This window comes from Diadema setosum, chromosome 20, assembly GCF_964275005.1.
Source record: "Diadema setosum chromosome 20, eeDiaSeto1, whole genome shotgun sequence".
In the NCBI taxonomy this organism is placed as follows: domain Eukaryota; kingdom Metazoa; phylum Echinodermata; class Echinoidea; order Diadematoida; family Diadematidae; genus Diadema; species Diadema setosum.
In genome coordinates this window covers 31,612,290-31,631,595 of record NC_092704.1, presented here as the reverse complement: position 1 = coordinate 31,631,595, position 19,306 = coordinate 31,612,290, and the positions used below count along the sequence as shown (strand labels likewise).

The following is a 19,306-nucleotide window of genomic DNA, read 5'->3' as shown; positions in this document are numbered from 1 at the left end:
AAGCATGACTACAAACATTGTGTTTAGGCCTTTCTGGGCGCAGCGCCGCAAGTCAGTGCTACCCTAGTCGGGTGTGGAAGTTGGGCGCCACAAAAGCATAACAAGTAGTGTCTACTTTATTTCTGCTTATAAAGTGTAAGCTTTCACTGCCTTGTATTTTCATTGTCTTTTTTTTTTTCGGGGAGGGGGGGGGGGGGGGGCATTCGGTGGTTTGATTTTTTATTTCCCCAGTTCTGAACATGTGTCAACTTAATAGTCCGATAAATACATTTTCCTGTTTGTGTGCTACTCATGCTGATGGTGATGGACGCATTTAAACTCTGGCATAAATAATAGAACTCAGTCTAGAACCTTATGCGTACAGTTCTAGATCTAACGTTAGAAGGTCTAGACGTAGATCTATGTCTTTTCGCATTTTTCAGACGGTCTGCGCTCTGGCTTTACCATTTGTGATTAAAAAAAAAGTAAATTTACTAACATTGCGTGGTCATCGTGATCATGGTCATGACATAGTGGTCGGTCGACGGTCTGGAGCAGGACCTGTCCTTGGTTTTCTATTTTCTCCAGCGAAATTACGTGGAGCACGTGTTCTAAATTAGATATACAGATGAGATGTTAGATCTAGATCTACTTCTAGGGCTAGATTCGGCTTAACTGCAGAATACCCCACACAAAATATACAACTAGATTCTAACAGTTAGATTCTTTTCTAGATCTAGGCCTACTACATCGTTGGCGAGCCAACGACCTACGATGTGCTTCCCTGGCCTGGCAGGCCTGGCAAGCCAACGGCCTACGATGTGACTTACCTAACCCATTAGTAGATCTAGTTGGCAAGGTTGGCGAGTAAACGAAACTTTCAAACAGGTGACAAACAGGTGATTCGAAGACAATGTGGTGTATAAACTAAATGGCAGCTGACCAATTTGGTATTAGACAAAATAGGCATATGGTTACAAGTGAGGGTAAGTGGTAATTAGTTAGAGTAAATGGTCGAGGTCATTAGCTGAACTGGTTGTTAATGTTTTAGACAAAACATGATTAGACTAGACCCATGTGGGTTGGGACTATGTTATTGTTAGACAAAGTGGGAGTCAACCAAGTGATAGATCACATTAGTATACAAGTGCTCTCTTTATACTCGAACAATACAGTGCTTGCTTTGTAGCTTTCTCCTGATTTTATGTGGCCCTCCTTTTTGCAAGTTGTAAATGATGTAATATGCATGTATTGAGACTGCTAACTATTGATATTACAGGGATGGTATAGTTTTGATTCAGATAGGGATGCAGGTTTCCAACTTTTGTGTGTGTGTGTGTGTTTGTGAGATAATAATGAAAAATCTGTTATGAAATATGAAAAAGCATGCAATTCATAGAGGAATTCACAGTTTATTTGATGAAAATTGGTCTTGAAATAGCTGAGATATCCAAAAAAGCATACCTGATAAAATGCGACAGGCCAAGACCTTTATTAGGATCTCTTTGTGTCACCTTATTTTTTGGATATCTCAGTGATTTCAAAACTGATTTTCATCAAAAGATTCAAATAGAATTTCAATTGCCCTTAGAATTGTATGCTCTTTAATATTTCAAGTTCATAGAATGGTTTCTAAATATTTTGCAAAATGTTCAAAGCTACTGATAAATCTTCACCTCGGCCAATACTGTCCAATCCCTTTAACTCATCAACCATACACAATCACTTAGACAGGGGCACATTCCATCCAGAAACTAGTTCCAAAATAACATTTTGGCAGCTTCATTGATTAGATATAATACAAGAGATTCTGGTGCCCCAATGCTCTATCAATAACCCATATTATCACGTTGTGTGACATAAAGTATTGCAATAATGTTGACCACCTCTGCTTTTGCAGGAATATAAGCGAGCTGCTTCAGCCATGGGCAAGAGCGCCAGGAAGAACAAGCAGAAGAAGAAGGATTTCCAGAAGGTAAAGCTGAAGGCAGGCAAGACTAAGCCCAAGGCAGACAACTTCACTGACACGACATTCAAATCTCGTGCCATCCAGATCCGAGACCAGCTAAAATCCTCAGAGCATGGCGAGGGTGAGCCTGTCACGGAGCGGAAACAGAGCCTACAGGTAAGCAATATCACCTCAGAGGCTGATAGACATCTTTTGTAGTTTCATTCTTGTCCTTTTCCGTCTTTGTTTAGTGCGTGCACAATGCATCAATTTTAAAGGACAAGTTCACCTTCATAGACATGTGGGTTGAGTGAATTCAGCAATGTAAGTAGAACACATCAGTGAAAGTTTGAGGAAAGTCGGACAATCCGTTCAAAAGCTATGAATTTTTGAAGTTTCTGCTCAGTCACGGCTGGATGAAAAGACTACTATAGCTTGTGATGTCACATGTGTACAACGTTATAAAGAAAAAATAAAGAAAATTCAACATATTTCCATTTTTCTCGCATAACAAAAGAACACTCGACCTCTCTCTTTCAGAATTCTGGGGGAATAATATTACCCTTAACATACGTCAGTAACAAGTCGAAGAAATTTGCACTTTATTCAAAAAGTAGAGTTTTGTGAAATTCTCTTTTTATTTTCCTTGTATTGTTGTATGCATGTGACATCATACACTGTAGTAGTCTTCTTATCCAGCAGTGACTGCGCAGATACTTTAAAAATTCATAACTTTTGAACGGATTGTCCGATTTTCCTCAAGCTTTCACTGATGTGTTCTACTAATATTGCTACATTCTCTCAATCCTTATACAAGGTGGACTTGTCCTTTAAGGGTAACCAGAAACTGCAACGAAAGTGGACAGGTACATTGTAAGCAGTGCATTCACTTTGCAGTAATATGGGGTTGAGAAGAAATGCAGATAAAGTAGCCGGCACCAAAACTCCAAACCTGCATTCATATGTGTTGCGTAGGCCCTCATATGCACTGTTGATTTGTTGTTGGTTTTTGGTCAGAAACAAACAAACAAGTCAAAATTTCAAGTGTGTCATAATCTCAACATATGTGCACACATCCTTTTCAACTCTCTGCGAGATTGATTTACGAGATACGAATGGAAAGTATTGTTTGTGAAGTTTTTACCAAAGACTTGGTGAATAAATAACCCCTTTGAGTGTTATAATACCAAAACGGCCCCAGTCCCTTCCCCAACCGCCCACCCCCTCTCCCGATTCTCTTTCATGTGTCATCTGTCTAATAAGATATCATGGAGCAGATTTCATTTTGGTTTAAGGGTGCATTTATATTTACGCATGAATGTTTCTAGTTCACATGCATGATTTCATTGATATTACTTCTTTGAAAAAATATACAATACTGATGAATTCTATAGGTTTCTGAGGATTTTGACAAATTTTGATGAAACTGTTTACAGCTCTGCTTCTTTACCTTAGTATTGTTTGTTTGTTTTTTATGATGCACATAGTCAACTTAATATGAAGTATATTTCCCATGTACGTGGTATCGACCTTCATTAGCAAAGTGGCATGCCTGTAACAGAGAGTGGTTCAATCATGACATGTATGCAGTATTGAAGGCACTCGTTAAATTTGTGATGTTGAACCAATCAGGTTGAAGTGTGCAGAAAAGTGCCCAGCCAATGTCAAGTGAAAGAACAGGGCGGCTGATGAAATGCTCCCACCAACCTATAAAACTATGCCTAAGCTACACATAAACTTTAGATGTACAGTACGACCTCTTCTATCCGGCCTTCCTTTATCCGGATCTCTCTATTATCCGAATGTGATCTCGGCGTCCGCGCCAGATTTTTTTTTTTTTTTTAATCTAATTATTACGGGGAAAGGGGGATTTCAAACTCGAACAAAATTCCTACACAAATTCACAGAAATTACATATCATTCCCACCATGATTAAGACAAATTCAAATCTAATTTTCTTAATAACATGTATTCAGACATTCACTCCCCCCCCCCCCCAAATAACTGCAGGAACATGGAAAGAAAGCTTTTCATTAAATAAGGGCACGTTGCAGGCGATCATTTATTGAGCAAATTATCAGAGAATTCTGAACACAGACCAACTGACAGTGTTCACACAAAATTGATACACATACATGTGTAGCTACCATTGGGTAGGCAGCAGCGTGTATTAGACATTGAGTCTCCCATATCTGGGCAAATCCTGTATTTGGATGAGTGCCAGGCCCGACATGCCCAGATAAGAGAGGTTGGACTGTACATATTCCCTCATGGGGAACTGCCGTCCTTGGTTTGGAGGATATCGGCAGTGTTGATGGCTACAAATTACAATATACATTATGCTTTATCATAATAATCACTTTATATGTTTACAAGGATCTACTAATCCAGCTCAACCATTACAACTCATCAGTGAGAAGTGCAGCCCTTCTCGGCATCAAATCTCTTCTTACATCCCACTCGAACCTTCTGCATGCGCACCTCTCCACTCTCATCCCCGCCCTCTCCGCGGTGACTTCGGACAAGGATCCGTCGGTGCGCAGGACTGGCTCCTCCCTCCTCCGTGTCGTCATGGCAAACTTGTCGGCCAATCAGATGTCCCCGTTCTTCCAGGCGGTGTGCACGCATCTGTGCTGTGCTATGACCCACATTCAGGAGGACATCCAGCTCTATTCGCTGGAAGTCATGGAAAGCATTCTCCAGCACTACCCAGGTACTTCCCCATGGTTCATTTGCGTCACCATAGCAACCACTGGGAGCGTCAGTTGAATGCACTTCTATCAGGGCTCCTCATCTTGTTTGTGAAGCGCTTAGCAGGAGAAATGAATGACATTGAAAACTAAATGTGAATTGAGAAAGAGCTAATCAACCAGATATTCATGATTAAAAATGTATGATCAATAAAAAAACAACAACTCAGTTTCAAGGTTCATAATTTTTTTTCATAGTGAGCCTGATTAAGTGAACTACATGTATGGGGGGTTTTATTGTTTGAGCTACACATTTTCTTGTATTTTCTGCATATTAGTTGTGGTTCTTGGGATATACCATATATGCATTTTAGTTTGAATGCATCTGTATAGAGCATGCCATGATAAATATAGTGAGTGATATAGACCTTTCTTTGTAATGCTTTGTCTCCTTTTTCAGGCCTGGTTGCTCCTCACAGCAAAGCCTTGTTGCCAAATTTCATCCACCTCATCTCCCAGCAACAGAGCAAACTGGGTGGTGCAGGAGCAACAGGCAGCAAGCTGAAGGTTAATCCAAGTGGGAAGCTGTCTGGACAGAAGTGGAGACTCAAGGTCCGTTGGCAATGAGCAGATTAATAGTGGTACTAGTAGTTTGGATGATGATTATGATGGTGAGGATGAAGGTGATGATGATGGTGGTGGTGGTGATGATGATGATGATGATGGTGATGATAATGATGGCAATGATGATGATGATGATGATGGGGATTTTGATGGTGGTGATGATGGGGATTATGGTGATAATGATAATAATTTTAGTTAGAGTAAATGTGATATGGGAAAGAGGAGGTTTTGCATCAGCCTTAGATGTCCATTTCTGGAAGACATTTTCCTTCCTTGTATCTCCTTTCTTAGCTTTCGTGTCTTTATTTTTTACTGTGGGGCAAGTTTTGTGGATTACAACAATGGGCTGAAACAAGCAGTGCTCTGCTAATATCACGAACTATAATGGAAGAATGCTTAGGACAGAGGGGGAGGATGAGGAGGGGAAGGGAAGGAGGAGAATGAAGAAGGAGGAGAAGTTGGTTTAGAAGGAGGAAGTAGGGGAAGGAGGAAAGAGAGAGGAGAGGGAGGATGAAAAGGAAGAGGAGGGGGAGGATGAAAAGGAGGAGGAGGAGGAGGGGGAGGGTGAAAAAGGTGGAGGAAGAGGAGGAAGAGGAGTAGGAGAAGTAGGAAGGAAGAGAAGGACATTGATGATATGGAAGAGGGGAGGACAATAGAGATGGAGAAGAAGAAGGAGGGAAGAAATAAATCATTGGGGAGAAAGAGGAGGATGAGATGGATGGAAGAGAAAGGGATTGAGGATGGAGAAGAGGAAGAAGAGGAGGAGGTAGAGGAGCAAGGAGAGAAGGAAGGAAAAAAAGGATAATTAAAACTCTCGTTTGTGCTCTCCCTAGGTCCTTCAGATGCTCCAGAAGCTTCTTGAGGTTGCCAAGGAAACCAAGGGCAGAGGGAATGGGGCAGGAGGAGGAGGAGGAGGCAGAAGGGGAAGCAGCATAAAGAATTTACACAGCCTGAAGCCAGTCATCGTCGCCACGGAAACCAGCAGACCAGCGCATGTACCAATGATGCGCACGGCAGCATCGCTGAACTTCAAGCAGAAGCAGATTGTGTTGAGGTTGGTGCAACTGAGCTTGGATATCTCGCTGAAGGTGGATATTGGGGATGGTGTCATGTTAAGGAAAACGAATTCCAAATACAGCGTCTTGTTTCATAAATGCAGTCACACACAAGCAGCAGACCAGAGGAAGTGGTTCTTTGATTTGATAATCATGCAAGCTACATCCCTGGAAATACAGTACACTCCCATTACTGTAAAACATGATATTTTAGCGGCATCAAATTTTCTCGAATTGGAGCCCACGGCTGAAATTTTTTGCAAAGTGCCTTGGCATTCAATGCATATAATGTAGACAAGAGCCTTCGCATCATTTTAATTTCGCAAATCTTGACTCTGGCGAAATTTGCAAAAGTAAAATGCACGCGAACATTCCTTGTTTTGCAGTATTATGAACATGGTTATGACAACATTTTGTTTCAAAGAAGTAAAAATTCAGGTCCCAAAGTCATTATTTGTTCATCTTTGTATCCTTTATTAGTTGGACTGTAAAGAAATTTTGATATAACGAAAGAAAACTGCACATCCCGAGGACTTTGTTTTAACTGGAGTCACCTGTACAATGAACACGGCAATGAGCACGTCATCTAAGACAAGAATAATCATCTTGTCTCGGTTATGCATAAGTTTGTTTTTTGTCAGTTTGAAATGTTACACACACAGTGTGGGACAGTTCTGTAGATGACATATTTTCTTGGAGACCATTAACAAGATCATGTTAAGGATGTTGCGTCATAATCTTGAGGACAGAGATGTACTGCATTATGAGCACAAACATATATTTGGGAAATAATTCATCTTGTCAAGACCTATGCTTCTTGAAAGTCATTCCAACACCCACTGACCATCAAATCAACCCCCTTCCCTCATTTGCATTTCACAGAGACGACCAATCAGTGGCCGGCAGAGGCGGAGACTTCCTGTCCGACCCGACATCTATCCGGGAAGTTTGCCACACCCTGATTCCCCTCATGCTGCAGTGCTGGGGCGAGGTCAATCTGCCCGCCCGGGGCAAGCAGGCCGAGGGGTGGGTCACCCTGGGGAAGCAGGAGGCAGAGACGCTGCACTGTGTGCTGTCTATACTTCAAGCCGTCTGGGAGCTACTGGAGAGGGCTTGCACTGACAGAGGAGATGAATCGGTGAGCTGTGATCTTTGTTAGTTTTCCCTGTATCTGCATCCCTCTCCTAATGTCGCGTTTACACCGAGCATGGTACGGGCCGACGGGCCAGGTTTTTGCTAGGATGCACCATAGGGAACCATGTCTGGTTCTGTTATATCACTTCCCTTCTAATAATTTGGTTACAAAATAATTCTTCTACTGTTGCTTTTGTTGCTCTTGATTTTGACATAAGAATAACATTTTGGGTGATTTTGTACAGAATTAATGATTCTTTTCTATAAAACCAGACATGGTTCCTTTTGATGAACCGTTGGCCCGTACTGTGCTCGGTGTAAACGCACCGTAATTTAGGCTTCTTCTTTTTTATGCCTCCGCCACGAACGTCTGTACGTCCGTACGTCCGTACGTCCGTCCGCTTTCGTTTACGCGATAACTTGAGTAATATTTACTGGAATTTTACCAAACTTGGTCCAAGTATGAAGTATGATGGGGCAACGATTTGATAAGATTTTGGGTGAAATCGGCTAAAGGTCAAAGGTCAAAGGTCAAGGTCAAATCATGAAATTGTATCCGTTTACGCGATAACTCAAGACTGTATGGAGCAAATTTCACCAAACTTTGTTGGAGGATGATGTATGATGGGACAATTACTTGATTAGTTTTTCAGTGAAATCGGACAAAGGTCAAAGATCAAGGTCAAATCCTAAAATTTATCTGTTTATGTGATAACTCAAAACTGGATGAAGCAGCTTTCACCAAACTTGGTCCAAGGATGATGTATGATGGGACAATTAGTTGAGTAGATTCTAGTGACATTGACAAGAGGTCAAAGGTCAAAAGGTCAAGGTCAAATGCTAAAAATGTTGCTATTTCCCCCATATCTATGCAATGCCCGCAGTTATTTTCTTGAAACTTAGTGTAGACATGTACTACTGCGTAAGGATTCTCCAGAGAGAGTTTCATGTCATAAGGTCAAAGGTCAAAAGGTCAAAGGTTAGGTGAAAATGTTGCAATATCACTTTTCTCGCAAATGGTTCAATGTATCTTCATGGAACATGGTACATATGCATGTACTGACTGGCAGGGATTATCTAGGGAATTTAGGGGTCATGGGTCAATAGTCAGGGGTTCAAAGGTCAAGGTCAACTCCTCAAAATGTTACTACTGTATTTCCCTCATACATGTATACTAGTATATGCAATGATTGCATTATTAGTTTTAAAAGTGTTTAATATATGTACATGTATTACTTGATGGAGATTCTCTTGGAAATTTCCAGCCAGAAGGTCAAAGGTCAAAGGTTAAGGGTCAAAGGTCAGGTTTAAATGAAAAAAAAAAATCTTTTGTACTGTAATTACACTCTTTCTTCATATTTTGAAAATTATACTCAATGCATAAACTTATAATAAAGTCGGTCAGAAGTCAAGTAAAAATTTTCAGTTCCCCAAATATGTGTACCTGCACTCTTTAATAGACAATTATAGCAAACCCAGTTCGTGGAAAGTGAACATTCAAGATATTTCTGACAAACCTGTTATTTCGATATTTTGCCAGTTATGTGAAACTGTCATCACACATTGTCAAGACATTGTACTATACACCTATTGGGAGAATCATGCATTTTGGCGGAGGCATCAGTCGCCGTAGCGACATTTCTAGTTTCTGTTACTACAGAAATAAAATTTGAAACAAAAACCCAGCTTTAGTGCTTCAAATAGTTCCAAAATGTGAGTTAGGATAGAAACAACCAGTGTAAAAATGTTAATCAGTATAGTGAATGTTAAGTATTTTTATGCCTCCGCCACGAAGTGGTGCCGGAGGCATTATGTTTTCGGGTTGTCCGTCCGTCCGTACGTACGTCCGTACGTCTGTACGTCCGTACGTCTGTACGTCCGTACGTCCGTACGTCCGTACGTCCGTCCGCTTTCGTTTACGCGATAACTTGAGTATTATTTACTGGAATTTTACCAAACTTGGTCCAAGTATGAAGTATGATGGGGCAACGATTTGATAAGATTTTGGGTGAAATCGGCTAAAGGTCAAAGGTCAAAGGTCAAGGTCAAATCATGAAATTGTATCCGTTTACGCGATAACTCAAGACTGTATGGAGCAAATGTCACCAAACTTTGTTGGAGGATGATGTATGATGGGACAATTACTTGATTAGTTTTTCAGTGAAATCGGACAGAGGTCAAAGGTCAAAGATCAAGGTCAAATCCTAAAATTTATCTGTTTATGTGATAACTCAAAACTGGATGAAGCAGCTTTCACCAAACTTGGTCCAAGGATGATGTATGATGGGACAATTAGTTGAGTAGATTCTAGTGACATTGACAAGAGGTCAAAGGTCAAAAGGTCAAGGTCAAATGCTAAAAATGTTGCTATTTCCCCCATATCTATGCAATGCCCGCAGTTATTTTCTTGAAACTTAGTGTAGACATGTACTACTGCGTAAGGATTCTCCAGAGAGAGTTTCTTGTCATAAGGTCAAAGGTCAAAAGGTCAAAGGTTAGGTGAAAATGTTGCAATATCACTTTTCTCGCAAATGGTTCAATGTATCTTCATGGAACATGGTACATATGCATGTACTGACTGGCAGGGATTATCTAGGGAATTTAGGGGTCATGGGTCAATAGTCAGGGGTTCAAAGGTCAAGGTCAACTCCTCAAAATGTTACTACTGTATTTCCCTCATACATGTATACTAGTATATGCAATGATTGCATTATTAGTTTTAAAAGTGTTTAATATATGTACATGTATTACTTGATGGAGATTCTCTTGGAAATTTCCAGCCAGAAGGTCAAAGGTCAAAGGTTAAGGGTCAAAGGTCAGGTTTAAATGAAAAAAAAAATATTTTGTACTGTAATTACACTCTTTCTTCATACCTTGAAAATTATACTCAATGCATAAACTTATAATAAGGTCGGTCAGAAGTCAAGTAAAAATTTTCAGTTCCCCAAATATGTGTACCTGCACTCTTTAATAGACAATTATAGCAAACCCAGTTCGTGAAAAGTGAACATTCAAGATATTTCTGACAAACCTGTTATTTCGATATTTTGCCAATTATGTGAAACTGTCATAACACATTGTCAAGACATTGTACTATACACCTATTGGGAGAATCATGCATTATGGCGGAGGCATCAGTCGCCGTAGCGACATTTCTAGTTATATATACAACATGTGAACAATAGTTACAGCAAAATTGTTTCTAGAATAAACCATCTACAGTTATGGTTTATTGAGAAAAATAGTGATATTTCTTGACATTTTAGTCTTTATTGCAAAATTTTTAAATGGTAGGATGTTTTGTGTAACAACTGGCGTACACATATGCATGAAATGTGATAACTCAAACATTTTAAATCACTGCTCCCAGTGGTGAACAGTACCTTTAAACTGATGCATAAAACGCAAAAATTCTTTTGCCTGTTATAATGTTATGTTTATATGTTTGATTGCACAGTAGGACTTATTGCAGAGGTATAACTACTATGTGATTTGTAGTTTTCCTCACGTTTGCTAGTCCTGCGTAGCATGAGTGTATTTGCTGTCAAAATCAGAGCCAGATACCATTTATCATATTATGTGCAGCCAAAGCCCTTTAACCCGTTGAGGATGAGTCCCGAGTATACTCAGACAGGTATCAATGGGAAATATGTGTTGTAGCGAAATCAGTCCGTCCTCAATGGGTTAATGCTGTGGCAGCAGTAAGCTGTTTTGATTTATTATGTGCAGTCAGCGTGACTGTCCCCTAAATTAAAAGCATGCAAAATTCATCTTACCTGGCAGAGGGCCAACAGTTGCTCATGAAAAAAAAATGTCCATTGTTTTTTAGTAGGTTTCAATCATCTATTTTCCTGTCCACCCAATGTCTTCATTTAGGTGTCAATTCAGAAAGAGTGTGAATGTTGTGCAGATAAACAGGAATAAAAGAGCCAATGCCTAGATGGAGTGATATTAACCCCCTCTTTATGAATTACAAAACTGAGTCAGGATAGTAGGTGAAATAATGAAGATGTCGAACTAATTTGTTTATTTGTGAAATATTGTCATTCATATGTTGTCTGTGTTTTTAGTTACAGTGTCATAATATTTTAGTTTGATTTTCAGTTTGATGATTTGATTAATCTATTGACTACAAGATGATTTTCTATACGTGTACAAGCATTTTCATTAATATACAGCTGTCCGAGTATCCTTGGGACTAGTCTTCTGTGGGTTAATGTCTGTGTGTCCGTTTGTTTGTGAATTTGTTATCTACTGTTTTTGAGAAGATTGATTGGTTGAGACAAAATAGGAAAATAGTTGTCATGAATATGGCCTTTGTATAGTGTAGTTTCAAGTAAAATATGGTAGCCCATATTGTTTTTTAGCATTTCATTGTTTTGTTTTGATTACTTTTTTTGACCGTGTAGATGCTATTATAAGACAGGATTATAATGGGTCTATGATGGATCAAGAAGATAACCCACCCCCACCAATTCTAGCACTAATTAAGGGCATAATTTACCATTTGAAGATGAAACAAAAGCCCAGCACTAGTGCTTTATAATAGTTCTAAAATGTGAGTTAGGGATAGAAACAACCACTGTAAAAAATTGAATCGGATTGGTAAAATAGATGTTAAGTATTGTTAAATATACTAAATGTGAACAATAGTTATGATAAAAATGCTTCCAGACTAAACCGTCTACAGTTGGTTTAATGAGAAAAATACACATATCTCCATATATTTTAGGCTTTATCACAAAAATTTTATATGGTAGGATGTTTTGTGGTACATCAGACCTACACATATGCATTAAATGATTTAAATTTTGAAATCACTGTTCCCAAAGGTGAACAGGACCTTTAAGGGTGTCTAACAACCTGTCCTTCTGTTTTACAGACTCTGAATGCTGTCAGGCAGACATATCAGCGGAAGCTTCAGCAGCATTTTGAGCAGGGCTTCCCGTATTCCTGTCACCCGGCCACGCCCGCTGCCAAGCACACCAAGAAGGGCCCGCCGGCATCCCGTTCGGCCACGCCCACCAACCTGGCGGCGTGCAACCTCCTCCTGAGCGCGCTGCCCACCAGTGGTAACCGCTCGAGGCACTGGATGAGGAGAGTGAGGGGGTTTGTGGTGGACGTTCTGCAGGGCAGTGGCGGGGAGAGGGAGAGGCTGAGTAGGGAAGAACTCCTGCTGCTCATCAGAGTGGTGAAGCAAACGGTGGAGAATGCAGACAGTTACGAGGGTAAGACTGGAGACTCTCTGTTTGAAAAACCAGCAACGCATTTTTGTCCTGTTCGTCTCTTATCGTGTATCAATACCCTGAAAATTAATCTTTGCGACATGGACGAGCACCTTGGAGATACTCTGAATGACCAAGCCATTGCACACATATGTATACTTCACACATATACGCATACGGTGGATTATGTGGGGAGCTGGAGTGACCAGAGAAAGAATGATCCCCACAAAAGTATCAATTCTGTGCGACTGACATCTATCGATATCCTGTCGACTAGTCTAACTTCAAGATGCATACACTTTTTAGTGCAATTTGGAACATTCTTATGGTTTCTTCTTGTAAAGAGTTTCGCACTTCTATATTTTCAGAAGACATTATTAGAAGAATGCTCTTCCATGTCAAAAAGTAATTTTCAGGGTATTCATGCATTATAAAAGTGAAAATTGTACTTTTTTTTTTTCAAACTCACTCATCCTTGAAAAGATAGATGGAGAGCAATCCTTGATTGTGATATTAAGTTCTGAAAACCGCTCCCAGCAGGGTGCAAGTTTTCTGATGTCCACCATTGTGTCATTTTTTATTTCTCATATGCCAACAGAGAGGAATTTTCTCATCGATGTTCTCTTTGGCTACTACCAGGATGCCTTTCCACTCTCGCAGCAGAAGCTTGTCTCATTGGGGTGCATCAGTGAGCTCTGTGTAGACACAGTCACGCCTGATGAGGCGAACCGGTGAGTCATGTTAGTATAGCATGCTAGGGACTAGGGCAGTACAAAGTTTGGGCAGTTTCTCCACCACCCCCTAAAGTGAAATAGAACATAGTCCAGCCAGTCCTCCCCCCCCCCCCCCCCCCCCAAAAAAAAAAGAAAAGTAATAGAATAAAAAAATAAATAAATGAATAGAATAAAATAAAATAAATTAAAATAAAATAAAACAAAACTGCTGCAAGACATTATTTTTGATAATTGGAAACAATGTTCATATTATCAAAACAAGAAATTTGAATTGGGTCTGTTTTTGTCTCCCTCTGTACAAATAAAATTTGTAAGATCACAACTGCTTATCTACATTTTAACAAACTTGTTGGAAAAAAGGAACCAGTGGGACTCGAACCTGTCATCTGCTGCTTTCCGGGCAGCAACACTACCGCCAGGCTGTCCCTGGTTGCCAGCAGTGACACGATGAGCTTGGAACAAGTACATTGGCTTCGAAATTCTGACATTGTTATGTTAAATAGGCGAGGGTGGACAAGGCATATTGTTAAATGAAAGCAAGAAATTTTATTTTTCTTTAGTTTTCTTTACTTCGAATTAAAAGAAAAACAAAAAAACTCATAATCCACATCTTCACCCCTCTGCTTCACGATCTCTTTCTTTCAAGAAATTTGAATTTTGCGAGTATTTCCATGTGTGCAACCTCACTCTGGAGATAGTGTCATTTCACTGTTTTAAAAAATAAGTCCAGTATTTTGCTGATTTTAATTTCAATATTTAGGCTACCAGAACAGCCAATAATGTCAAATGTCTGAACCAACAAGTAAAATCTGCTTTTTAGGACAATGTGCAGATTCATCCCTACAAGAACATTGTATGGGACTGCCACCCACTTACTCCAAACTGGCTCAAACACCTCACCAAAATTTTGATACAGTGCATTCTTGGTATATCTTCTCTGTCCCAAACACTGCTGATTTGAATTGTTTCCAGTAGCCACTTTGTGTATAGCACAAACATCTGTCATGGACTGGAAATGCATCATGTCTTTAGTAGCACTAAACTTATAATAGCCTTAGTTTTGACTCTTCCATATTAGAAGCAGGCCATTGTCAAAACAAAATAAAAAAAAAAAAAAAATGTTGTGTATTGCCTGTACATTACAAGTGAATTAGAATTGACTGTGATGAAGGTCATGGTGTCTATCTTACATTCTTTTCTTTTTTTTAATTGAAGTGAACTTTTTCTCCTTAATCTCTGCCTTGAAAGTTCTGACAAGCTAAGGGAATTCTTCCAGAGCGTCGGACGCCTTGTCTGCGAGGCAAGAGATGGGAATATCGGGATCGCCCACGAGGCCCTGGGCACCCTCTTGAAGGCGGCCTCCAGGGGTTTCTATGACGCCCTGGATTGCATTCAGGAAAACATCGTGGGCTGGATGGGTGAGTCCATTCTTGTTTAATCCTACCCCCTCTACAAGAGCAGAGTGCTGATGAGTGCCATTATGACATCATCAATGTTGTATTTTAAAGAAAGAAGAGAGAGGAAAAAAATGGGGCGAGACATCATCAATCACCCTGTCTACATTCCAAGTGTGGTTGTGACATACTGTGTACATAATATATTTCACCTGTGTTTTTATTTTTATGAATTTTGCAAGTCCGCTGATATTCACAGTATGAACAATGTGCAAAATCACTTTTCTCTTGAAAAGGTGAAAATATTCCTTTCTCATTCCATCGATGTGACTTTGTCTTACAAGTCCCGATTCGCGAAACGTCACACTAGCTTAAGATATGGTGTATACAGTGCAGCTTTTAAGTCCCAGCACTTTTTTTGTCTTATTCCAATTTGACAGAAACATCTACATATCTGTTTGTTTGATATATATCATTCCACTGGCGCAAAATTCCATATGAAGAAGAACTGATTCACAACCTGTCTTTGGTGCTCAGAAAACCTTGCCTTCGAGAAGGGAGAGAATAAAGGTGCAGACATGAAGATTCACACAATCTCTCACCACCCAACAAACTGGCATAAAAACATGTAGAAGATGTACATTTGAGAGTGGAACTGTTGTGTACCGGTAATATGTTAAGTTTTGGGTAGCTGTATAATCATGTGTGTGAATGTGTTGGTACGTGTGTGCTTTGTAGTGTAGGTGTTGTGGTGCCACCAGAATGTGCAGAAGCATGCACTATTAAACAAGCCATGGACCATAGAGCAATTATTAACCCCGTTGAGGACGAGTCCCGAGTATACTCGGGTAGGCGTCTATGGGAAATGCGTGTTGTAGCAAAATCAAACCGTCCTCAACGGGTTAACATCCTTGCTACTTTGTTAACTTGCAGACTGCAGACTTAGGTGTAGCAGTATCTCCTGAGAAATTGATTGATGCTAGTATCCAGGTGACAAATCAGAGATAACAAACAAGCAGACATTAACTGGGAACCATCCTAATTGAAATACCATTAGAAGTATGTGTCTGTGTGTTTGTTTGTCTGTCTGTCTGGTTATTAAGTTCTGTGGCAAGAGAATTTACCTGTGGCTTTTTTGTTTTAATGATGGCCAATTGATATGCACTGTTTGCAGATCACAAGGATTCCAAAAATTCTCCAGAAGCAGCAGACTTTCAGCGGAGGGTCATAGAGTGCCTCTTTTACCTCCCAAGTTTCGACAACCGCCTACTTGCGAGCCTGACGAATCACTGCTGTAGACCAGATGTCGACGTCAAGGTTCCCATCTACATACTAGTAAACAGGTTGGTCTCGTGACTGCATTCCTTCCACGATTCCATGCTGTGGTGGTATAGTGGTCAGTTACCTGGGCTCTCAGAGGGTCATGAGTTCAAATCTCATAAAATACTGTACAATGTATCTTTATTGTTGCATTCTACATAAAGGTGATGTAAATACCCCGAGGAGTGCGGAAAATTTGACTGATGTGAAAATATTTGCAAGATAACCCTGTGAATTGCACAGAATGTTTGCCAATGAGTGAAAATTTGGTATTTCAACAATGAAGATATTTGTTTTTAAAGTAAATAATATTATTCATTCATTTGTTTACTCATTCATTCATTTATGTGCATGTTTCATAGCCACTTACATGTGTAATAATTACTTGCGAGTTAGTTAGATATTTAGTCAACTACTTACTTATTCATCCATGCTTTCACTTGTTTGTCTACAAGTGCTTATGTGATTGATGCCTATTTTTTCTGTATGTCCATAATTTCACACTACATTTTATAATTGTATCATAGTTGATGAAAAGAAAACACCAAATACAGATACCGAGCTTAAATACTTAATGTGTTTTGATGTAACATGCAGATATGTTGCAACATGAATGTGAAAATGTGGTGTCTAATACAAATTGATGTCGCATTATTGCCATACCGGTATCTGGCTCAGGAATACAGTAACTTGCAGAAAATCACTTCTTTTAAACAGTTGAAGTAATGTGCATTGCTCATTTCTGTCAAATTTGTCCCATTCGGCAGGTGCTTTGAGAATGTGCTTGGTGCACCAAGACCGCTGCTTTCTCATGCTGATTTGATGGAACTACTTCTGTCAGTGTCAATAGGTATGAGATAGGAGTGTTCCTCAGTCCATGACTATCTTTCTTGTGCTAATGTTGTTTGGTAATAATTGCTGGTCAAATGTGACCGTGCATCACAAAACGAACAAAAAGTCGCACACACTGATTTTGCGTGAGGACTGAAAATAAGTGAAATGGGTCAACCTAGCCGATCTTGACTTTTTCATATTTTCTGAAAGAGCAAGTCTTCTTTTACATTGTGCTAAAATTTGGGATCGTAAAATTGGCTGGAAAGTGTGTTTTTTAGCACTTTATCTCGAACATTTTTGGTAGAATAGTGTGATTAGGTGTGTCTTTAGAGTCCCTTTTTCATTTCTGAAAAACCTTGTACACACTCTTCCCTTTCAACTCTAATAACTTTTGAAAGGATAGTGCTACTGCTTTGAAAGTTGGCATTAATTATGGACAGAATGTGTTAATGAGGCATCATTAATTTCAATTTAATCAGATAATCCCTTCATTGTTGTTGCTCTGGTGGTTTACTTCCTGTTTTTTTGTCCCATTCATCGCACAGCCAGTATGGTTTGGTAAAGATTAAGTGCTTGAATAGACACTGTACTTCAAAGCCTCTTTTCTCAGTTCACACTTTTCCTGAGTTTTTATTTAGATAGGTTAGGAGAGTCCATTTGATTTGAGTTATACATCATTTTAAAGCTTAAAGTCTGCTCTTTTAGAATATGGTCTTTACTAGAAATTCATGTCTGGCAACTTTTAGTTTGTTTTGTGGTGCAGGGTCACAAATGGAGTTATTTGCAAGGTGTTTTGCAAATAGAATGACAAATGATTAGTGAATTGGCATTCAATATGACATGGACTCTCAACTGCAGCATTGCAAAGATATATCATCATAACGCACATGGAATTAAATTTTAAATGAGATGTGACAGTAAAGTATGATCAACAACCTGTCAAAAATAAATACTTTTTATAATTATGATGGGAACTATCTAAAGTTCTGATTTAAAAGAGAACTGTGTTTAGTGGTTTGGTGAATAGACTGTGGGAGAGAATTGTGTTTTGATAAGGGGAATATGAAATTATATTTTTCTTGGTAATATGATGAAATTCATCAGTGATGAATTTCACCACGGTACACGTGGTTCAGTGAACAGTGTCCGGGCATTAGCACTGACATTTTGTGTTGTTTTCCAACCTGCATATCTCAATATAACTACATGTATATCTTTACAAATGACTTAATTAATCTATATTAAATACTATAAATGTAGTTATAAAAAACCCTTGAATAATATATTATTTACTCATTATTTATGTAGCGATCCACGTCCCACAAGCTTTGCTTTTAAGTGGATCACTATTTTCCATAAACGAATCTATTTTCCGCATGCCCACGAAGTATATATGCATTGTTCCTCCTAATTATTGTATATATATATATATATATATATATATATATATATATATATATATATATATATGTTGTTATATAATTTCTCTCGGATACTACATGAATCTTTTGCAAATGTTTGAACAATATCGTTTCATGACATGTTACTTTGTATTATGTTTTGATTTTCGTTGATTGGAAATAAACTATGATTGAATTGAATTGAATTGATGTCCCCCCCCCCCCCCCCATCTCAATGAACTAGGGCATTCACAGGAATCGCTAGCCACACTCCAGGCCCAAATGCAGTCAGACCAACCCCTCCCCATCCTTGGGGGCTCCTCCGCTCTGGGAACTGTCCAACCATCTTTCCACATCGTACTTGACGCTAGCAAAGCGGAAGACACGCAGCGTTTTGCGAAGATCAATAAGGTAATGTGACACCAGCCACATGCTCTTTCTGGAATATAACTTTCATTACAAGACATATTATTGCAAGACTTATGGAGTGATTGAATGCTATTGTGCAGAGTAGTAAATGTTGTACTTACGGGTACACACTCATATCTCGTTATACCCTGCGTGCTTCAGCAGACCAGCAGTGTAATTCTTTTTTTGTCTTAGCCGCCAGAGTTGTTTCCAATCTACCACAAACTTTTGCTCGTTTCATTGCCCCCTCTGCTGTAATTGCTTTCAAGTCTTCATTAACAGCTTGATACGAACAAAATATCACAAGTGTGGTTTAGGGATGTGCTTCTGAATTTAACAAGAAACTGACGACACAAAAATTCTGTAGTTAATTCCTATAACAAGAACACTAAGTAATTCTTATCTGTAATGTAATTCTAAATAAGTGTTGAATTTAATGTATGTTGCATGGCCAAAGTGTTGGAAGTACAGTTTGTATCTATGTACATGTATGCAGAGCAAATACAGTATTTCCACTTAAGCTTTATTTTCACAGCTCCTGATAAGCAATCCAAGAGCTTG

General features: G+C 39.3%; 1 protein-coding gene across 1 annotated transcript; it reads left to right on the top strand.

Moving 5' to 3' along the window:
* The first annotated feature begins 1,890 nt into the window (after positions 1-1,890).
* On the top strand, positions 1,891-18,757 carry LOC140243608 (testis-expressed protein 10 homolog). The gene is made up of 11 exons (XM_072323274.1): positions 1,891-2,104; positions 4,304-4,640; positions 5,078-5,229; positions 6,075-6,295; positions 7,179-7,434; positions 12,313-12,658; positions 13,254-13,386; positions 14,638-14,807; positions 15,958-16,126; positions 16,871-16,953; positions 18,582-18,757. The coding sequence occupies exons 1-11, from the start codon at positions 1,904-1,906 to the stop codon at positions 18,755-18,757; spliced, it is 2,244 nt and encodes a 747-aa protein (XP_072179375.1). The 5' UTR covers positions 1,891-1,903.
* Positions 18,758-19,306: the final 549 nt, after the last annotated feature.

Bases quoted from the DNA above. Each gene is read 5' to 3' on its own strand.
- LOC140243608 (XM_072323274.1), top strand. From the start codon at position 1,904: ATGGGCAAGAGCGCCAGGAAGAACAAGCAGAAGAAGAAGGATTTCCAG. The intron at 13,387-14,637 runs GTGAGTCATGTT...CTGCCTTGAAAG, and splicing joins ACGCCTGATGAGGCGAACCG to TTCTGACAAGCTAAGGGAAT. The intron at 16,954-18,581 runs GTATGAGATAGG...TCAATGAACTAG, and splicing joins ACTTCTGTCAGTGTCAATAG to GGCATTCACAGGAATCGCTA.